Here is a 22,236-nt window from a genome sequence, read left to right as displayed (position 1 = left end):
TACGGAGCTATCTGCTCTTTACAACAAGCTAACAGTGGGTATGTGTTTGATATGTCAAGAAATTAAACAGGATCAACAGCAAAATCTATTTTTCATTCATCCAGGTGACTTACCTGGATGACCTCATCGAGACCATTTTTTAATTTATTTTGGGATTAAATGTTCTAAAAGTGACACATGAACAAATTCCTGCGTCGTAAGAAATAAGTTGTTGCTTTATTGTACGCCTGCATTCGTGGTTAGAAACTTAAATGATGAAACATCCCAGTTGATGCTCGGTGTTCTGCAGCTGATAATATCAGAAATTAGTTACAAAATAGTTTGAAGTTGTGAAATGCGTGTTAAGTCTGGAACGAGGTGACAACATCTAATCTTTAACTGCACAAGCTGCAGGCTTAACTTGCAAATGTCCTGCAATGATGTCACAGGGCAAACGCCTGCATGTCCTTTTACAGCGCAAACACTGTTCCTACAGCGGCTCAGAAGAACATTAACATCTATGGAGGAAATATGGAAGCTCGTCTTTAACACTACATTTAAATTTCAATCTAATAACTCAAAACTAGGGTTAGCCTGACACTCTGTAACTCAAGAAATGTTGTTTTAATAAGTCCAAATTTGAAGACAATAGCCCAAAATTGTGATTTACAGATTAAAGCCTGAAACCGTGTAGTTTATTGGTCAGGCACTCGGATAAGCTGAGGTGAAGCCCAGCAGAACAGGTTGGAAAAATGAAGCACGTGTCTTAAACCCGTGTTCTACCTGAAGACCAATAGATGGCGATGACTGTGGTTGCATAAAAAGACCTCCAGTCTCCTAGAGGCTTGTCACATGATGTCAGTCTGCATTCCTCCAGAGTGGTCTGCAATATTGGAGGTGATACACATTAGGGCAAAGTATGTATTCCCTCAGTAGTTGGTGACGGTTCCTGGAGGTTGTTAGCGTATGCCTGGTGAAATCGGTTGCAAGGAGCACGCTGCGACAAAAACGTCTTTGTGGTTGCTTCGGTTGCCTGTAGTTTGCATGGAAGATGCCAATTGTGGGCAAACGCTTTGCTAATTACTGATGTGGTGACGGTGAAACCTGAAATAGTGCGATGCAAATCAGAGAAGGGTCGCCTTCAAAGTACAAGTGATGGCTCAGAACCACGCCGATATGTGTCAGAAGGCACAAATTCCACTTTGAAGGTGAATCTTCGACATTTCTATTTGTGTTGCTTTTTTCACAGCTTTGCAGACACACGGATGATTGCAGCAACTTGCTAGCAACCAAAGCAATCGCTGATGAGTTGGGGAATACACTTTTCGCTCACGACCGACCAGCGGTTGCCAAACGGTTGCAGACCAGTCTGTAAGGACATCACGTCTCAAATGACGGACAAGTTAAAACCATGTGGTTGGTGATCATGTAGACGTCTATGGGAAAAAGTCATTCGGAGTTTTTGGGCTCCGCTACTTGTTTTGTATCTTTTTAAATAAAAAAATTACGTCTGTTTGGTACTTTTGTCATACTGTGTTTCCTGGTGTGTTATTGGGAAAAAACATCAGCTACAGTAAAGATCAGCAACTCCCTGATTTCTGTATCGCTTCATAATGTGGAGGACTCCTGGGGGCTCCTGAGGATCCGGGAAACCTGAAGCCTTGTGGGTAATACGGCCCTGGATTGCGGTGAACCTTAAACATGTCAGGCTGTTTAATGTGAATCATCTCCTGCTCTGTTTACCATTGACTGGCCGGTGGTAGCAGCATGTCTGCGCTGCACCGCAGTTTAGGAATCATTTATGCCAAACTATGAATGGACCTTGAAGTAGCAGTAAACCCTCGGTCAGCCTGTAAAGCAGCTGGATTAGCCCGCTGCTGTTTCATTTCGCAGCGGGTCCTCACAGAGACAGCAGAGCGCGCACAAACACGCAGAGGGGAGGGGGAGCTGCTGCCTTTGCGGAAGCCAGTGGAGAGCCGAGGCGGCGCTAAATCAAATTACCATACTAACTAGTTCTCTGTGCGCCGATGTGAGGGGAACAGCCTGAAGAAAAGCCTCCGTTTTAAAGTCAAGACACCTACGAGTCCGGCCTCATTTTGTTGGGATCTTCCTGCCGTCCGCCTGCAGAGGAGATGGGGGACAAGGCGGGCACCAGGTAGGACGGCTAGGCTATAAACGGCTAGCTGCGGGTTAGCGTCGGTTCTCACGCACTTCGCTAGCAGTCGTGCTAGTGGCCCAGGCGGAGGAGTTTCTCCTCTCAGCTCGAGCATCAGAGATTTACCCGCTTAATTAGCTAGACCCGGGCCGAGACCAGCGAGCGAGCCCTCTGGTTCTGGTCCGGAGCTCTCAGAGCGATGACCTCGTTTGCAGGAGGCGAAGTTAGCACAGCAGGGTGGGGTTAGCTATCCGCGGCTGTGGTGGAAGGGACGGCGTTCCAGCGTCCGCTCAGAAATCTGTCAATTTTCAACATCCCGCTAACGTTTCCGTTTGACTGAAAAGCACACCAAAAATGATCAACTGTTAATGCCCACCGCTTAATCTAGCACAAAGAAAAAAAATCGGCACCATATTCGTGTAATTCTACACCACATTTGGGTGTTTTAGAGAGGAATTCCCACGGTGTTTGTCCAGTAAAAGACCGCTGAAACCTTAGTGGGCGGTATCGACATGTAACCTGCAAAACAGCATTTTAACTCGAGATTTGTTTAAATTATGGAGCTTGTTCTTGTTCGATTCAGTTCCAATGTTTACAGTCAGCTTTTATGAAACGTGAAATATTAGAGTGTTGTTTATTCTCGTTAACCAGGGGCGAAATGTTAAAATGAAGTGTTTTTGAATGGAATTTGGTACGGAGGAGCGTATTGGTGGGCTATTTAGGTTCGCTTACCTCCATCACGGGCTTATTTCGGGTTTCTGGTACCGCAGGTTCATGCCAGTTAGCTGTAAATGTGTTTTAAAGAGGGTGGAGGTTTCGTTTTCGGACATTTGTGAGTTCTGGTTCCTGTTTCGGGTCGATCTACTCGGTGTGTAGGCACAGCACAACGACACAAAGTGATTGTGGTTTCTATAAAGCTCAGGATGCCCCCCTTCCCTTGTGTGTTTACACCCCCAGTTAATTGGGTTAGCACTGCTGTGGATCAGCGTTCCTTCCCGTGTTTTCGCCTTTATTTCTTCTTCTGCAGATTCCGATTAACAGAAGAGACCCAGAGGGCTTAACTGCATTAATCCAACGCACACAAATAAGACTAATGATGAGGAATAACTGTTATGTTTTTGTGCAGCTCATCAGACCCCGTCCTGTTGTAATGTGGCAGGAATACAGGGCCTTTAAAGTCAGGTTCAGCTCTTTCCTTTACTCCAGCACATGTAAGCTGCTGAAAATGACATTAAAGTGCTGACTGCTTCAGGCTGTTTACATCCACATCCTCCCTGTTTCTCCTCTGTGAGGTTAAGGTTTGTTGGATGTACAGCTTTCATGCACACGATCCGTTTCCTCATGTGTAGCAGCTTTTTGCTATAAAATGCTGATCATCGCCGCTGTTTTTGATGGATTTTCCTCTAACTGGGGGGGGCGAGTCAGCCCAGCCCATTCCACTTGCAACTTAACTTTCTTTCCTGCCAGTTACTTCCTGTTAGGAAGCAGGTGGAAAACTGGGAGGAGAGGAAACGGGCAGGAGGAAAGACCAACGTCATAGCTGTTGAAGAAATGGCTCTCACTGACATTCACGCTCGAGCTGCTGTTAACAGATTATACATCGAAGCTGCATGTCGAGTGGCTCTGTGGCACTTCGCCTGTTTGCAAAACACCAGCCAGCAGTGGAAAGTTTTTCTCTTTGACCTTTCACCTTTTGTACTGACAGCTGTGAAGCTTCTCTCCTCGAGTCTTGTACGACTAGATTAGTAAGTGTGGCTGCGAGGTGTAGCGACGAGCCCAGCTAGAACCAATCACATCCTGATATTTTGTCTGTGTGTTACATTAAAGACAAAAAGGCCTCTCCTTCAGAGGCCACGGCTCAGGAAAACTGTTATTTCACGCTTTGCTTCCAGTTGTTTACCGTGTCAGGTGTTGCACAGCTAAAAGAATCCGTTTTAATTGGCTGTTGTATTGAGATCATCTTCAACACCTGTGTCAAGGACGTGAAGCCGTCACGCTTTACCAGACTCATTCACAAAAACAGCAATTTTATGTCACAAAACACGTGAGCTGCTTGTTTACAGCTCGCTCAGCTGCTTAGTTCTTGCTGCTGCATGACTTTGGTGTTCCTAATGTATTTAGTCATATCGGAAATGGTGCGTTGCATAAACTCGACCCTGTTTTCATGTAAGAGTCGCTGGTTTTGTAAGAGGAGTCTGGTGCTGACTTTGTCCCTTGTTGCCACATTTTTCGTGTAAACAGGTTGGCGTGCTCTCAAAGCTGCAGCTGTTTTTGTGCTCAACGTGAAGTTTAGATGTCTGGAATTATTGTCACAGCTCAAACGTCTAATTATTATTATTCATGTCTGGTTGTTGTTTTTATTACTATCAAAAATGGCTGACCCAGGCCTGACCCTCTTCATGCTGCAGACACAGATGAAAGTAGCAGTGTGTATTTGCTCTGCATGCAAATACAAGCAAATCATTTCTTTTTGAAAAAAAACAAAACTGGTTGTGTTATTTTTAGCTGGAAACAAACAGTGATGCACTTCCTGTTCTTCATCCTGCTTTTAATTTGTACAAACGTACGAAACACCGACCAGGTGTGAAATGTCGTACATCGGCTGGAGATGTTCACACGCCCAGAAATCGAATTCAAAACCAACTAATATATACACGACCGCAGGTTTCTTACTCAGGGCGTCAGACTGTGCTCAAAGGCAGAGGAAGAGTCCGACTCGATGGCCTGTATGAAGCTTTAACATGTGACCTCAAAGTTGGTTCGTTCAGAGCGCCGCTAAATACACGAATGTTTCTAACGTCGGGTTTTTTCAGGGTAAATGTTAAAAAGGACCAAAAAGCCGCAAAAAGTCCATTTTTGACCTGCCAATGATAAAAGCTGATCAGAAATATCAGGAAATGAAGAATAGCTTTAATGCTTACATCCCATGTGGCTTTTTAAAGCTCCGCTTCGTTCTCCAGGCGTAAATATTTAATGGGAGACATAATTGCAATATTTATTTATTCATTTTGAGGGAACATTGGAGCGACGCTGATCGATTTCAGATTAATCAGAATAGAAGTTTTGTGTTTTTTTTAGAAGCAATGAAGAAAAATAAGCTGTGACTGTTTCAGGCCTTAGTGGCTCCATAAAGTGTCCAAATTATACATTTTTAATTCATTTTATAAACAATAAAATGATTCTTATGTCACATAAACGTGAATTTGGTGATAAAAATAACTGTTAGCTGCAGAGCTGATTGAGCGCTGAGGGGATGGAAACAGCAGATACTGCAGTACTTTTTCCTGCTGGTGTAACAGGAGCAACTGATGCTGGATCAGGACATTTAAAGGAAAATAATCCTCAACACAAAGCTCAGATATTCACTTTATTGTTGAATATTTTTTTGACAAAAACGTCAAATCTGACTCTCAGAAAATGACACAGACGGTTTGTTGTGTTGGCGTTTGTGTCTGAAGCTCAGTTACAGGTCTGTAGTTTAATACCAGCCGCAGAAATCCCTCCCTTTCATCACTTTTCTCCCCTCATTCTGCACTAATTTTAGTTTTTCTAGGAGCAGTTGTTCGACTAATTGGCTGATTACTAATGAAAACAGTTGCAAAACCGCCCACAGTTTAGTCATTTAATCTGAATCAGCAGTTTGAAAGAGGAAGAAAACAGCCTGGAGATGAACGTCTAGTTTGAGTCTTGCAGAATAACTTCCTGGTTCCTCGCTCAGCTGCAGAGTTTAAAATTTAACTTTCACCCTGTTTCGTTGCTCCGGTGGTCAGACCAGTCTGAGTCCTGCTTATCTGCAGCTTCATCATTACAGACTCAGCTGAAGGCATCGGCCTGACAGGAAGGGCGGGCTGAACTGCCACAATAAGAGCCTGCTCGTGCGCTTTGTTCCTGGGATTATTTCTGCTGCCACTAAACTGTGTTTGTTGGGTGTAAATCCAGAGGAAGGTGTAACTGAGGCTGGCATGCATGTGAAGGCAGGCGGCCCTGAAACGCGAGTGTCTGTGGGCGGCAGGCGCTGCAGAGGAAGTGCAGCGACGGTGGCGTCCGGCAAACATGAGGAAGTTTTGTCAGAGTGTGAAACGCAGCGAGCATCACGCTCCTGCCGCTCTGAGTGTTTGGCTAATAAACAGCACGAGACGCCGCCGCTCACTGAACTGTGACCGAGAGGAAACCTGGTTTCCTCGTGTTGCGGTCCGACCTGCTTCCTGTCCTCCACCTGCTTGTACAGGTACTGCAGCGGCTGTGGTCACGCTCGTGATTTAAAAAACAGTCATTCATGGAGCATGAATTTGAATTTGTGTCGTTTGGAGCTTTTTAAAGCTGCTCAATTTTGGTTTGCAGTCCTTTCCCCTCCCAGGAGCTCTCTGGTGATGCTGAGCCTTCTCCAGCATGATGCTGCACCATGCTGCAGATCATCAGATGAAGATGTAGGGTTTATGGCTGCAGACTCCCAGCTCTCAGATTGGTGCATGGAGGCGTTCTAAGCCCATCGCTCTCCCGTTTCAGCAGCTGAAGCTCCGAGTGTTCTCTGGTTACAAACAATTAAGAAGAGAAAATCTGCACTCAGACTCTTCAAATCATCTGAAATGTTTTTAACACCAGCAGCTGGGTAACACGATCCCGTTGTCACATGGCAACAGTTCATGTTCAGACATGAAGCTTCACGTCAGCTGTTTGTCTGAGCGAGCGCCGTCCCTGCAGACCTCCCCCCTGCAGGTGGAAGCGCTCGCTGCGACGCTCTCCTGTTTACGGGATCTCTTTCCCTCGACGCCAGCTTCAGCCTCACGTGGTCGTATCATCCGCTGCTGCTTCTCTCTGTTTCTGACACAAATACAAATGAGAATATTTGAGTTTTGGGGCCACACTAAGTCTCACTCATGGGTTTGAAGCTTTGCTGAAACATCTGCGTGTATTCATTTTAACCTACTCATTAGTGCGTCATCCTCCTGGTTTATTAATCACACCAAAAGTGAGCTGTTTTTAAATTTCCTGTTCATATTAAACATGAGCTCGGTGTCTACAGCACGCTAAACACCGCTTGTTTTTTTTTCTACTCTGGGATCTGTATGAAGTCACAGAGAAGCACAGAAGCCCCACCCACTGTCCAAAGCATCTGTTTATGCTTGGAGCCAGGATGAAGGGGGTTGTTTGCCCCTCAGCTGACTTCCAGAAGTTAACCAGTCAGATGAAAGCTTGTTGGAGGGTGAACTAAAGGGACTGCAGCAGGCTCAGAGTAAAGAGGAAGGATTATTTCTGAACTGTGACTCATGTAAAACTGCTCTGGTGCAGTCCCAGAATAAAAACGTGGAAACGAGCCACAGAGGTTCCCTTTACCTCGTTCAGCCACAATAAGAACCAGCAGTTTAACATGAAACCAACATGTCCTCCAGAATGTAACCATTTCTACCCACTGACTGCAAAAATAATAAAAATAATATGAAGGTGCCTAAATTATAAAGACCACAGAATAAAAATGCAGCGATCGCTGAATGAATCGCAGGAGCTGCAGCGACGCTCAGCTGAAGCACTACAGCTGGACTCCATGATGGACGAGTGTTTCTGCTCAGCCTGGACACAAACACTGTCGCTGTAACTTCGTCAGTCCAGGAAGCATTTCAGGACGAGGCGTGTTTATATCTGCGCAGCAGGGCCCTTCATCACCTCAGATTTAACGTTGGAGTCGAGAACAAAGCAGGCCTGCTGTTCGTTAAGGTTAGCAGCTCACAGGGACGTTTACGACTTCATCCTGCGAGGACTCGAGCGAGTTTCTCCTCCTAGTTTCTCTGCCTGCAGAGCTCAGAGTTAAAATACTGGTCCATAACACACTCCAACCACAAGCCCACCGTCTGCTCCTCAGCAGGCTTCCAGAAGCTGACCAATTAGAAGAAAGAATGATGCAGGGTCTTACAAGTTATCCAATTCTTACAGCAGCCCGCAGTAACCAGCTGATGGGCGAGCAATGAGCGGCCATGACGCTAAAAGGAGCCGTGGTCCCAGAGGTCCACTGTGTGGTTCAGCTGACACACAAACTCAGAGTTTAAGGTGGAATTAAAGGTAAAGGCAGCGAGCTGAAATTAGCAGCAGCTAAAATAAGTCGATGAGCTCCAGCCGTGCTGCTGTGATTTGTAATGGTTTGAGAGGCGCTGGCAGGCTGCTGCCATCATTGTGGTGTGATCTGGCAGCCCTGTGGGCCTCTCTGCAAGGTGCTGATAACTGGTATTGGCACAAAGTTTGGAAAACGTGCTCTCAGATAATTGGGATGGAGGGTGACCCACTTAGCTCCAGCTTGTTCCTCCTGCTTTTAGTTTGTTTTCTGACGGTGAAGTCACAAAAATGCTCCTGAAAGGAAACAAAATGTATTCATTTATTTCATATCTGAAGCCTCACTGAACCAAATAACTTTATTAGTAAGAAGCAGCAGACGAATATGGGCAGAAGTGACAATTTAGACTCGTCAGCAGTCCAAACACCATCCGTGTCTTTAAACAGTCGTGTGTGCAGCAGCAACAAACACACACTTGAGTCTTTTTTTGTTGTGCTTTCCTGGGACCACTTCTACACACTGACCTCATTATTGGGGACTGTGGCCACCAACATTCACCAACGGGAGCAGGAAACACGTGAGCGGACGCAGGCCCATTATAGTCCTCACACCCTGCCATGTCTGCCCCCTTCCTCCTTTGCAGCGTTTGCGTCTCGTCGAGTCATCGTTCCTGAAAATTAAATGAGATTTCTTTGGGCTGGATGTGCAGAGGTGCCGACACAGGTGGACGTGTGAACCGCTGCACCGCGGCGCCTGCCTTGGTTCCACCTGTTTCCTGTTTGAAGTGTAGAATAATTAGTTGATTCTGGCCTAAAAAGTCACTTGGAGCGTTTTGTTCTGAGCAGTCGAGCTTTGTTTTCAGCAGGTTTGTGTAAATACCAGGTTAGTTACTACGATTAGTAAACAGTCTCAATTAGTGAATCTCGCTCTTGTAAAATGTCAGTAAGTGAAAATAAAAGCAGAAACAGCTGATGTCTCTGACCTGGGGTAACTTTCTGTGCATGAATGAGCAAAATGACCACAGTGACTCTAATTTATTCATATATGCTAACATTTTAAACGCTTTCTTCAACTCTGTTAAATAAAACAGTTTCTGGATTATTAGTCTGACATCAGTCGCCTCTGGCTTCGAGAAGCTGTGACCATCCTCTGCTGTGGTGTTTGAGGGTAATCGATAAAGAAAACGATTGCTGTTATCGGCCCTAATTGGGAAGCAGATCTGGAACGGTGTGGCCTGAAGAGGCGTGGAGCTGAGCTGTGCGTGCGGTTCATATCTGCAGCTCATTACGACGTGTTTTTGTTCTTTCTGGATTCAAAGCTGCAGATTAAAAAACACCACAGTCGTAAATAAGCCTCGAGCGCCAAAAATCGGAGCCGCAGAAACCTGTAAATCAGTTTTAATTCATGCTTTGAAGTGATCTAAATTTAACCCGAGTGTGGAAAGCATCAGCGGCTGTGACAGGAAGCAGGAGCTGCTGTGAAGCAGGACAGCAGCGCCTCGTCCTGGCAGAGGATGATGTCTGAGGCGGCGAGGGCCTGGAGGAAGTGACGGCTTCATACAGATGCTGAGAGCCTCGGTGCTTCCTCACACAGCTGCTGAACTGTGGGCATGTTTGGTTTTCAGGCCTTAAAATGAGTTCAGCTTTTCAAGGTGTGTTGGCACCTGTGGTGGTTTTTCATCACATCACTTGACTGAAAAGACTCCAAACGGCCATCTGCTGTCAGCCACAGAGGCCACGCCCCTAATTTCCAAACTGGATGCACCTTGCGGGGTCTGACTGAGTTCTGAAGCCTCAAGTGGACATTAAAGGAACTGCAGCGGCGTCCTTTTCCAGCTGACTGATAAAATTCAGCAGCGTGAAAAGCAGCGTAACACACGGGATGTGGCATTTCTGGTTTGCACTGTGGGAGGACACCAGAGTGGGTGGAGCTTCATCACTGTGAGCAGGATGCTTTTGGCACTTCCGTCATTGTCCGAGGTTAAACTTTGGTCCTGCTGCGGTTTGTGTTTGCAGAGCAGAACGAAGACCGCGGTCACAAACTGAAGGTTTAGTCCATCTGTGCTCTCTCTGCAGGTTATTGTCAGAAAAGCCGCGGTTCGCCACACCTTTCAGGGTTTTCCATTAGGTCATAGTACCAGCTACTTTTTTAGCGATCTGAGCAGGTGGTAAAATGTGATGTCATCAGACTGCATGCCTGGCAAGTAGCATCACTCAGTGAGCATCAGGTTCACCAAAATCAAAACCGCCATCTTTGAAACCCGGCAAAGCTGTGACGACAACCAGACACACCCAGTAGTGCTGGACCCGGGGCGGCGCTGATCGAAGAGGGGCCGAAGTTTACTTTGGTTTATTGACATCAAGATCGTGGGTCCAAGCTGCGCCTGGGACCGGTTTTGGGAGATTAGTTTTTCTTCGATGCTTCTCTCTTCCACCACTTTTTAATATCAGTTAGGAAATGGGCAGTCCGCTGCCACCTTGTGTTTTGGCAGTGAAACTGCAGCCACGCTAAAGCCTCGCTCTTTCAGCTGCGGCTCAGGTCTAGACTCAGTCCTGGTGTCGGTGTGTTCAGCTGTTCTTGTAATGATTGTTGAGATCCTGCGGCGTGTTTCTGGTGGTTCAAAGGTTTGTAAAAGTTTCAGTGGCATCGCGCAGACTTGGACTCGAGTAGTTTAAGTGATCGTGTTGGTTAACATCCACCTGTTTCCCTCTTAAAGCAGTGCGGTGACATCCCATAATAACCCTAGGTCATGTACACTGTTTTTCATCAAAACCACTTCCCCCCACCCCCAACCATCGGTTTCAAACAAGGCCACTGTTTATTTCGACACAGCAGGAAGCTGCCACACTTCCTCGGGTTATTTTTCACAGAATTGTCTCACCCACACGCTCTCGATGAGCTGCAGCGGGTCTGAAAACCTGTTTGAATCGACCGCAGCGCTCTTCGTTTAGCGACAGGGTTCAGCCAGAAAAAACGAGCTAACCTTCTCTTTCTTTCCTCCTCTCTGTCTCCTCTTCCCAAACCTCTCAGAGTTTTCAAGAAGTCGAGCCCCAACTGTAAGGTGAGTCCACGAGTTTGTTCTGCAACATCTGACACTGTGAGGAAGCAGTAGAAAGCACTCTTCTCCCTCTGCCACCTAAAACATGAAGCTTTGTTCATACTGACCCTTCAGATCGCAGCATTTCACTCAAACACCAGAGTAAAAACCACAATCATAGAATCAGGGCGATTAAAAGCAGATATACAGACGTAAGGGCAGAAAAACGAGCTGCCAAAGGGAGCGACGCAAAGCACTCATTATGTGACAAAGATGAAGCAGGCAGAGCAGCTCCACAGTGAAGTCAGGTAGTAAACTGGGACGTCACCAGTGTGACCAGTTCATCCAGTTTTAGTTTAAACATTTGTTAAGAAGAGAGTCGAGATAAAGATTAATATTCAGTGTTATGCAGTCGTTCCTTTACTGTTGCCTCTAAATTCACTCCCTGTCAGAAGGTTGTGGTTCAGTGTGGTTAAACACTCGGGCAGATCCTGCCTTACTCCTTTGATATAGTTACATTTTTCTTTTTTAAACTTCCTGTCGATGGGGAAGTTTAACATGAGCTCACACGCTGCATGCTGTTAGCAGATTCTGTTCTTTTAGGACTTCGATTAGAGAGCGTCCCTTCTCCCGGACTTCTGGCTTAGGGGTCGCTAACTTCCAGGTTGGTCGAGAAATAACCTGGAAGTTAACCTGACACTGGTCTCCACCTGTGTGAGGTGTTTTTACAACGTCCTGCAGCAGCTCTCTGGAAGGTTGGATGCTGTAGCCAGTGACCGCCTTTGTACTCCAAACCAAAAACCTTCCATTGTTGTGCTTGGAAACAATACAGAGAGCAGCAGTTTATAAATAAGTTATTAACAGCACATCGTCTGCAAACGTGTGCACAGAGCTGGTGATCTTTGTGTGGGGACCAGGAAGAGGTCAAAGTTATTCCAGTAGGATTTATCCAGTTTTCACTGAGCTGTTGTGATCACACATCTGGATTAAATAAACTAATCCTGTGATTGGTCTGTGCAGTTGACGGTTTACTTGGGAAAGCGAGACTTTGTGGACCACCTGGACCACGTGGACCCAGTCGGTGAGTCTGGACTCGTTTGTGTTTGTTTTGGAGTTTTTAGGGAGCACGGCTGCTGTGGTGCAGTCCTGTATTTACAGGAGTCAGAGATCCTGATCAGGTAAACCGGTGACCTTCGTGACTGTTTGTCTTCCTTCCTGCCAACAGATGGCGTGATCCTGGTCGACCCAGAGTACCTGAAGGACAGGAAAGGTAGGCGAGAACACCTGCACACATGTACAGGAACACACTGAGACTTCACTGCAAGATCTAAACGTTAAGTCTATAAAGCAAATGTCTCATCAGCCAATCATGTGGCAGAGTGTGCTGAAGCCAACTGTGCAGCGACTTTGACTTGTTGCCGTGTGTAAATAAACGAGAGTAAAAGCCTTGCGCTCGTGTTGTTTCATCAACTTCCTGCTGACCTTTCTGTGCAGAGCTGAAGCCTTTGATTAACGACTTCCTGTTTATTTCTCAGCACGTTCATTTATTAAGGACACAAACGTCTCATTTTTGTCTGTTTACTGTTAAACAACTGTTTCAGAAACGTTGAATACAAAACAGGCAGAATGACCTTTGTTTACATAATAAGCAGTTTCTGGACCTCTGACTGTGTGTCAATAGTTGGAAAAACAGGTAAATTACTGTTTGCCTGAACGTTGTTTTTAATGTTGCTACACAAACATCACCCAACAAAACCCAGAACGCAGCTCAGCTCTTATCCTGCGTCTGCTTTTCCACTGCTGGCAGTTTGTGCTGTGCAGATAATCGCTGTGAGCTCTAAACAACCAGTTTATCACAGTCTCTTACACTCGTGGACCTGCGTGATGTCACAGTGAGATGTCAGAAGTCCTGTTGTTCAGTTGCAAAGGGCAGCCAATCAAAAGCATGATGCCTCAAAGGGGGAGGAGCTTCATCTCTGTCATGTTCGGCATGAGCTGTAAGGTTATTTTGAAGTGTGGCTCATGCAGAGCAGCAAAGGTCCACTTCACCTCTTCTGTAACGACGCTGTTTTGCTGTGTCGATGATTTTTAACAGTTTTAATGTTTTATTGTTGAATTAAACCTGATTTTAATGAATGACTCATTTAAACTGCAAACAGCCTCTTCTTCCTCCCCACAGTCTTCGTCACGCTGACCTGTGCGTTTCGATATGGACGCGAGGACCTGGACGTGCTCGGTCTATCCTTCCGGAAGGATCTGTACATCTCCACCTTCCAGGTGAGCTTCATCAGCCTGCGCCTGAGCAGACAGTTGAGTACTTTTAAAGGTCGGACGTTCTCACTGTCGTCTCTCTCTCGGCGTCAGGCCTTCCCTCCGGTGCCCGAGGAGCGGAAACCCAACAGCCGGCTGCAGGAGAGGCTGCTGAAGAAGCTCGGCCAGCACGCACACCCCTTCTACTTCACCGTGAGTCACTGCTCCTCCTCAGGGCTCCGTGTGTGGAGCTCGTGGTGAAGACGCCACGTCTTTATATGGTGTTTGAAGTGAAATGCGCTCCATGTGAGTCTGTGGGCACTGACTCACTGCTGGAGCCCCTGCTGGTGATTAGAGGAACTGCAGCTGCACGGCGCACTATCGAACCTTTCTGCACCGCACGTGTGCAAGACGTATAAAATATGTAAGAAGAAGAACGGAGCTGTTTAACCAGGTGGGAGCTCAGGGCCTCGATGTAAACATTTAAAGATGAGCATATTGATCTTTGCCATCAGTTCATTAGCCTGTGTTTACCCAGCATCCATTAGTGTCTGAACGCCGTCTGCTGTGGCCTGAAAAAGCAGATCATTTATAGCCCGCTGACCTCGTCTGTCGGCTCTTTCCTCGGGCTGCTTCAGCCCGGCGTCAATATCAGGACGAGCGTCAGACGTGTCTCGTGATGTTTGCTGATCGCCAGCTTCCTGAAATAAACAAGGAGATGCAAATGAGGAAGACTTTGACTTCCTGTTAGACTAGAAGTGACACACTGAAGGGCGTTTCCATCGGAGCGCAGTTCCCTGTAAGATCAAGAACCCTTTGAGGAACTCAGGAAGTCGCTCATTACACTCATTTGTTCTGGCTTCCTCCTCCTTCACATACGTTGGAAATTTAATTGCACTTTTTTACCTTCCTGGAACTTTTTGGTTGAAAGGGGTCATCACACCTCCTCAGCAGGGCATTTATGAGGGAGGACGTCCTGCAGCTCTGTGGCGTTTACTCTTAATGTGCACAGATTATTTTACTCGATAAAGCACGTCTGAGAAAATATCTGAGCTTTATGGGAGCCTCGGATTCTTTACGAGAGTCGAGCTGAGCCAGGGCTGCTGGGAGTTTAAAGGTCGGCGCTCTGTGGGAAGCTTCATAAAAACGGGCTCTGAGTTTGTGGTGTGGAAACAACGAATGAACAAACTGTGATTCTGACGTTCTCGTTCTTCTTCTTGTTTTCCAGATTCCTCAGAATCTCCCCTGTTCAGTCACTCTACAGCCCGGACCCGAGGACACCGGCAAGGTAACCGAACCCCCCCAGCTGTGAAACGGCAGAGCACGGATGTCGTAAATTAGCTGTTCCCAAACGTCACGCCTCAGTTTGAAATATAAATCTCTGTCTGGGTCCACCCAAACCCGCCTGCCCGAGGGGATTTACAGGCCGGCCTCAGGGGGTCACATAGTAAATGTGAGGGTTACGTCAGGAAGGGCATCCGGTGGAAAATCTGTGCCATTCATCCCCTGTGGCGACCGCTGCGAGTTCAGGGAGCAGCTGAAAGCACCGCCTCCTGCTTCTGATCGTTAACTCGATGCTTTAACGATGAGTTCAGTCTGAAACTGAAGGACGAGAAGTTTTCAGGTCCAGTAAATGATCTCAGAGCTGGAGCACCATCTCTGATCTGATTGTTCTCTGTGGAAGTCTGACGGAGGGTCTCCGCCCTGTTCACGTTGCATTCAGCGCCCCACCCTGCAGCTGTTTCAGCAGGACAATGCTCACGCCCACAGGGTCGGAGCAGAGCCACGCACGTCCCAGTACGCTACATCGGCACAACCAGTAACTGCTGCACCCATCTGGTTCCTCCACAGCAGGTCAGCAGACGGGTGGATGTCCAACGTCACGTTCAGAGGAGGTTTAAATAGATTTTAAAGACGTTTAACAGCAGTCAGATTTAAACCCCACAGTCTGGTTTATTAGATCAGGTTCCTTTAAAGACTTGATGGAATTTAAACTGAATTATAAAACCTGGCAACTCAATTCTTATTTGCGAAACGAGGAAAAAACAATCAGACTAACCAACTAGTCTGAAACTAAAACACTCAGATTTTAAGTCACAGCTGAGGGAGAACAGTGCATTGAGTGGTCCACGCTGTTCGGCATTTATCAAAATCATAAATCGTCCCGACATTTTTTTTCTTCTTCTGCTTCTTCTACTTCTTCTGAAGTGGGAAAGCCCAGACCTTCCTCCCTCCACTTCCTCCAGCTTATCCGAGGAAACATCGAGGTGTTCCAGGCCAGCGTGCCCAGGTCTACGCCGAGCCTCCTCCCAGTAGGACATGCCCAGTGGGAACACGTGACCCAGGCCTTAGCTGGCTGCTGTTGATGTGCAAGAGTAGCAGCTCCACTCACAGCCCGTCCACCTTCTGGAGAAAGCTCATTTCTGCTGCTGGGATTTGTCCTCTCATTCTAATAGAGTTCACAAAAGCTAACATGAAAGGATTCATGAAGCGCCATCTGGTGGCAGATGACTGCATAACATTTAGGACACAATAATTTACCAGCACCAGGGATCAATGAAACTTTTAACAGTTAGATTAAACAACTAGTGACAACAGCGGTGATTGGTCCACCAGTTGCACACATCCATAATAATAATGATAATGATGATAATGTGTCTTATTATTATAACAGCAGCATAACCTTTGCAGCTGACAGGTGGAGCCACCTGCAGCACGAGATGATGATGCAGCCTTTTACTGTCGTGAGATTAAGAACCTGAATGTGAGACAGGTGTGAGGCTGAGCTCTCCTCCGCTCAGGTTACTTCAGCTTGTACAAAGATGAATATTCAAGCCCTCCTCTGTCCTGCAGCTGCGTGTTCGACTCTGAAGCGTCGCCGAGTTTGCGTGCGTCTGCAGACTTCCTGGCTTTTAGTTGTTGATTTTCTGCGTCGGCTGATGTTTCCCCGATCAGGCCCTGAAGCAGCGGAGCAGTGGATCTGAGCGCTCGGTCAACTAAACAACTTGTTTCCTGTCAGTGAGGGAACAGTTCCCATCACTGCCTTTTTTCTTTCTGCAAATGCAGCATTCTGATGTGCAGCGTGTCCTTCAGGCCTGAACACGTGCAGACCTTTTCTTTCTCACACATTTTGGCTCCTGAAACCTATTTTATTCCTGATTAACAGCCTGACGTTCAGGAGCTTCTTCCAGCGTTGACATGTTTGGTTTTAAACGGGGAGTCAGATGGAGTCGGTTATCTGTGAGGAGCGTCGCTGACAGGCTACGATTTACCGTAACGACCGCCTCAGACAGGCCGATAAACACGCCGTTGATTTTTAGCTGAAGCTGTTCCAGCGTCGCTCATAGCGGAGAGAGAGAGACGGTGTGTTTATAAAACGGGAAAAAGCAGGGCTGCGCTCGCAGCGCGTCAGCACAGTTGAGGCGTTTTTATAAACACGGTGGCGCTGAGCTGTCCTCTCTCCTCTTCCTGCAGGCCTGTGGTGTTGACTTTGAGATCAGAGCTTTCTGTGCCAAGTCAATGGAAGAGAAGATTCACAAGAGGTGAGTTCAGACCTGCGGGAAGCTTCACTCAGGAGCTGCGTGGAGTTCAAACCCAGAGTAGAAATAACTGAGTGGGGATTAACTTTGGTCGTGTAAACATGAACACCCACCAGTGGAACAGGAAATAAAAGGTCCACTTTAAAGCTTTTGCTGTGTTTCATTGCAGTCCAAAGCCAGCCTGTACCCCAGCAGGCTCTGTGCGGGGCTTTTATTTTGTAGACTCACAGTACAGTAATCTACCAGAGGCAGTAAAATGTCAGACTCAGTGTTTACTTTAGGACAAGAGAGGCTCTTCTGTGTGTCATACTGTGAGCCAGCCTCCAGTGAACGCTAGAGGAATCACCGTGCTGAAGCCTGTGCTGTGTGCAGGAACTCTGTGCGTCTGGTGATCAGGAAGGTTCAGTACGCTCCGGAGAAGCCTGGTCCTCAGCCGATGGTGGAGACCACCCGCAGCTTCCTGATGTCCGACAGGTCCCTGCACCTGGAGGCATCTCTGGACAAAGAGGTGCGCAAACAGCCCCGATACCCACAAACCAGTCCTTTGTTTTTATGCTAATAATGGTGTTCTGTGTGTAGCTGTATTATCACGGCGAGCCCATCAGCGTCAACGTCCACGTCACCAACAACTCCACCAAGACCGTCAAGAGGGTGAAGATCTCCGGTACGCATCTCTCAACTCTTTTTCTGCGCTTCTCTGCACGCCGTCCTGTTATCACAGTCACACCTCCTCTGTTTGTCTTCCGCAGTGCGTCAGTACGCAGACATCTGCCTGTTCAGCACTGCCCAGTATAAATGTCCCGTGGCTCAGCTGGAGGCAGAGTAAGTGTCCCTGTCCCTGCATGCTGGTGTAACTGGTTTAAACCAGTGTTAATGAATGAAAATGTGATAGAGTTAACCAGGCTAACCAATCTGAGCTGGTTTAAAACCAGTGACAAAAGGTCATTGATGTTCACACCTGTTTAATGAGATTGGTGGAGGGGCGGGGTTTACCTGAACGGTTTGCCTGACAGCAGCGTCTGGTCTCCACAGCGACCAGGTGTCGTCCAGCTCCACCTTCTGCAAGGTGTACACTCTGACCCCGACCCTGGACAAGAACAGAGAGAAGAGAGGACTCGCTCTGGACGGGAAGCTCAAACATGAAGACACCAACCTGGCCTCATCCACCATGTAAAACACAAACACACACAGGTGTAACACACAGGTGTGTTTGCATGGTCATGTGACCACAGTGCTCCGTGTGTGTTTCAGTGTGAAGGACGTCACCAACAAGGAGGTCCTGGGGATCCTGGTGTCCTACAGAGTCAAAGTCAAGCTGGTGGTGTCCCGTGGAGGGTACAGCAACACACACACACACTCTGCTGACATCACTTCCTGTCCTCTCCAGCTCACTGTTTCCTGTAGCTGTCATCAGTGAAGTTTGGAGGTGTTTTTATCTTCCAGACGTCACTCAGTGAAACGCCTGAGGCCGAGCTGCACCTGAACGTTTCCTACGCAACGGTCTGGCGTTTGTCCACGTTTACATGGAAACGCCACACGTGTGAAGCGAGTCTCGGGATCATATTTGACTTAAAGACGTACAAAAACCACGTGAATCAGTTTGAAGCTTAAACACGGCCAGAGCTTGAGCTCAGACTCCAGTCAGCTGAGGGAGGCTTTACAAAGTCATCCTTTCACAATAAAAGCCTGTGAGAGTTTAATGAGTCCTCAGCATCTGTCTAGGACCGTAGTCCTTTATCTACCGTCTGTCTCGCCATTGGACTTTAAAGTCACATGACTTGTGATATTTACTGAGGGCGGCTGGAGGTGGTGCTAAATTGAGCAGCTCTTCATTTTTTTTCACGGTTGGTTTAAAGACGATTTTCTCATTTTTCGGGTGTTTTATTCAGAAAGAGCTGCAGGTGCAGCTCGGCCTCCACTTCCTGCTTCCTGCTCCACCCTGTTGGCTCGTTGCTGTCGTTGCTCCTCACTGTGTTTGCTTCCACTGTAGGTTTTTGTGAACCTGTCGCCTCCTGCTTTTCATTTCACCTCCCTTCTCTGTGTTTTTTGGCGTTTTGTGTGGCTCCGCCCCGTCCCCCTCTCCCCCCTCCTCTTCTGTGTGCCCTCCCCCCTCCCTGCAGGCTGCTGCGAGGCTTATTGGAGAGGTAAATGGGACTGAAAGCCTCAGTGTTCATGTGGGGGAACCACAGCCTGGTGTTTAATGTTAACATGGGTTTCTAGGTGGTTGTTGTCACTCAGTAGTCAGTTTGCTCTGAAGTGAGTTAATTATCAGCTGTGGGGCTTTAACAGGCAGATTTATCAGGACATTTTTAACCTGTTGGAAAAAGGAAGGAGGCGGGGTTTGCTGCAATGACGCCGTGCTTCCTATTTTCCAGGGACGTGTCAGTGGAGCTGCCCTTCATCTTAATGCATCCTAAACCTCCGGAGCCGCCGGCGTCCCGCCCGCAGTCAGGTGAGTCTCTGCAGCCTCGTATGGTGAATCCTCGTATGCGGATTCACCATGGCACTGAGCATCAGTTTCCATGGAAACGGCAGCGTGACATGCTTGTGTGTGTGTTTCAGCTGTGCCAGAAACTGACCCGCCCATCGACACCAATTTGATAGAGTTTGAAACAAAGTGAGTTTCCAGACTTCTGCTGAGTTTTATTTTACATACAAACAGAAACCATGGCAACCAGCACTAACATAACGTCACTGATTAAACTGAGCATGTGTGAACTACAGCACGCCATAACGTGGAACTGACTGACCCTTACAAGGAGCAGCTGTCGGTGTTCAATACCCGAAAGTTTAAAAATCCTAAGGAAACAAAAAACGTCTGTAAAATGAATCCATGGACGTGAACGGTTTCTCCTGTGAGAGCTGCGAGACGTGACGAGTGGATCTTGAATCTGTGAGCGCATCATTAATGCTGAAGGGTTAGGAGCTACCGTCTGTTTCAGGAAATGACAGCAGAAACATCTGCAGCCGTTTGCAGCAGCGGCAGATTCACAAACGTGGTGGAAAACTTCACAGATGCTCAGTTCACACATGTGACGTGCTGTTGGTGCTGGATTCAAACAGGGCTGTATGGAACCTTTCACAATAAAACTCGTCCTTTTCATCCTTCAAGCAGCATCTCGCAGGACGACGACTTCGTCTTCGAGGACTTCGCCCGCCTCCGGCTCAAAGGTGTTGTGGACGACAAGGACGAGGACTGCTAGGAGCTCGCCAACCCCTTCATATGCTCGCTTCAAAACCACAACACACACACACACTCACACACTGTTCACATTCCCCAGGGATGGATGAGGGTATATTTGGACGGAGGCCTCAGAGGGGCTTGGTGGTGTTCTTCCTCTCTTGCTTCAGCCATTCGTCATGCCACCTCCGCCATTTTTCCGCCGTCTTCTCCATCTGTTGTCTCTTGTTTCTCTTTTTTGCTAGAAATTCTAAATGTTAAGCAGCTGCAGGACAGATGTTGGCACTGTGGATGGGAACCTCTGCTGCTTGTCGTGGGCGGGGCTTTGAGATAGAAAGCAGGAAGCTAAAGAATCAGCAGCGTTCGTCCGCTTTGTTTTTGAATGTTTCCCGACGATCACCGTCCTGTACAAGCAGAATATATATTTGGAAAAAAAATTGTTCGGTGGTGATCGCCGCTTTCCTTCGAGTAAATCCTGTAGATAGTTTTTCTCGCGGTGGCTGCAGCGAGAGGAAATACATGTGCACACAAACACACACACTCAGAGAAGTCTTACAAGCGACTGAAGTTCGATTTCACCAGCATCCGCTCTCCTCCTGCTCCAACTGTCGTCCATGTTCAGAAACGTTCGCCATGTTCTGTTGGCTTTTTTTAATTATTAAAAAAAAACATTCCAGTGCGGACACTTCATTCAGATCCCAGAGATCATTTTGCAATCCTGCTTTTTAAGAAATTACATGAAAAGACGACAACCAAAACTTTATCCACCCTCTCCGTAAGTGGAGCTAATTTAACTCTTTATTTTGGTTTAATCCTGTTAAAGCTCAACAGTAAGCTGGTACTTGTCTGAATACTGTTGTTGGTTAAGAGAATGAAGACGTGTAATTGCAACAATGTGACAGCGAACAAATTGAAGCTAAAAACAAAGCATATAAATTTGAGATGGTACAGGAGGCCTGATCACTGAAAGTCACGATTCTTAATTTATATCCTGGGTTGTTTTAGTTTTCTCTGATGGAACTAAAGAACACTCGAGTTTAGTCACACTGGAATCTTTTTTTTTTTTTTTTTTTTTTCTTCCTTGAACTTTGGACTGGATTTGGAGGTCGAGTCACTGGATAGGTTTTTTACCTTTCTTTGATCTGTTTCTGTTTATTTCACTTCCAGATTTACAGTTAAAGTCAACAAAACTGATGCTAAAGTCTGTTTCTCTTGTTGCTTGTTAAAATAGAAACGGTCTGAGACTCGGTGCGGCCGGTTTAACTCGCCATTGTCAGCTCATTGAAGGGAAACTCTGGTGCTCGTTGTTTGGTTTGTTGTCTTCACTCACTGGTCCAAACTCACTTTGAACAAGCATTCAGATGAAGTTAGTATGAAGCTTCACCTCAGAGTTAAGTCATCACAGGAAGCTGTGCTGTGCCTTTAATGTTTCACTGTTGCCAACACGATGATCTTTGAACCTTGGTGACTGACAAGAACTTAAATTGTTGGTTTAAAACGTTTGGGCAAACCTGGGATGTGTCAGTTTAGAAACACTGCGTGGTGTTATTTTTCTCTAATTAAGTTCAGGTCTTACATTTTAGTTTCAGGGGATAAACCATTAAATATTTTGCTTAGTAAATATAACTTTAAAATTAATATTAACTTTTTAATAAAATAAAACAACCACATATTCTTATAATTTCTAATCCTTGAGAGCTTCTCTTTATTTTATTGTGTAGATTGCAAAGATACATTTTAAATTAATGTTGTCACCATTTTCTTTTCTGGAATTATTTCCAATCTGGTAACAAATATTTCTGTGGCCTTTACTGTTGTTTAGTTTGTACTGTGATGATACAATATTTGGGGGTTTGTCCGGGATTTGGCAGTTTCACAGTTATTTCTAGACCATCAAACACAGATTACTTAAATCCCACTATTGTTTTGTTTGACACATTGAAAGATGCTGATGACAGTGAACAGACTTACTCACTTTAATGTTGACCTGTTCAAATTTGACTTATTTCCTGTGAATGTTCGTATTAAACATGGTTGAAGTTTCTGATAGCC

General features: G+C 46.5%; 1 protein-coding gene across 4 annotated transcripts; it reads left to right on the top strand.

Annotated features, from left to right (window-relative positions):
• The first annotated feature begins 1,909 nt into the window (after positions 1-1,909).
• On the top strand, positions 1,910-22,233 carry LOC113030124 (arrestin red cell). 4 transcript variants are annotated; one of them, XM_026181281.2, is made up of 17 exons: positions 1,932-2,134; positions 11,208-11,238; positions 12,235-12,295; positions 12,440-12,484; positions 13,394-13,491; positions 13,579-13,677; positions 14,693-14,752; positions 16,939-17,006; positions 17,376-17,511; positions 17,583-17,667; positions 17,753-17,825; positions 18,036-18,173; positions 18,255-18,338; positions 19,124-19,147; positions 19,379-19,455; positions 19,566-19,620; positions 20,119-21,132. In XM_026181281.2, the coding sequence occupies exons 1-17, from the start codon at positions 2,112-2,114 to the stop codon at positions 20,204-20,206; spliced, it is 1,245 nt and encodes a 414-aa protein (XP_026037066.1). In that variant the 5' UTR covers positions 1,932-2,111; the 3' UTR covers positions 20,207-21,132. The 4 variants fall into 4 exon arrangements, with proteins under 4 accessions (XP_026037067.1, XP_026037066.1, XP_026037065.1 ...); XM_026181280.2 differs by having other exon boundaries at positions 20,116-21,132; XM_026181282.2 differs by lacking the exon at positions 19,124-19,147 and having other exon boundaries at positions 1,910-2,134; positions 20,116-22,233.
• The last annotated feature ends 3 nt before the right edge of the window (positions 22,234-22,236 follow it).

Source organism: Astatotilapia calliptera, chromosome 10 (genome assembly GCF_964374335.1).
Source record: "Astatotilapia calliptera chromosome 10, fAstCal68.1, whole genome shotgun sequence".
Taxonomy (NCBI): Eukaryota; Metazoa; Chordata; class Actinopteri; order Cichliformes; family Cichlidae; genus Astatotilapia; species Astatotilapia calliptera.
This window is presented reverse-complemented; position numbering and strand designations above follow the sequence as displayed.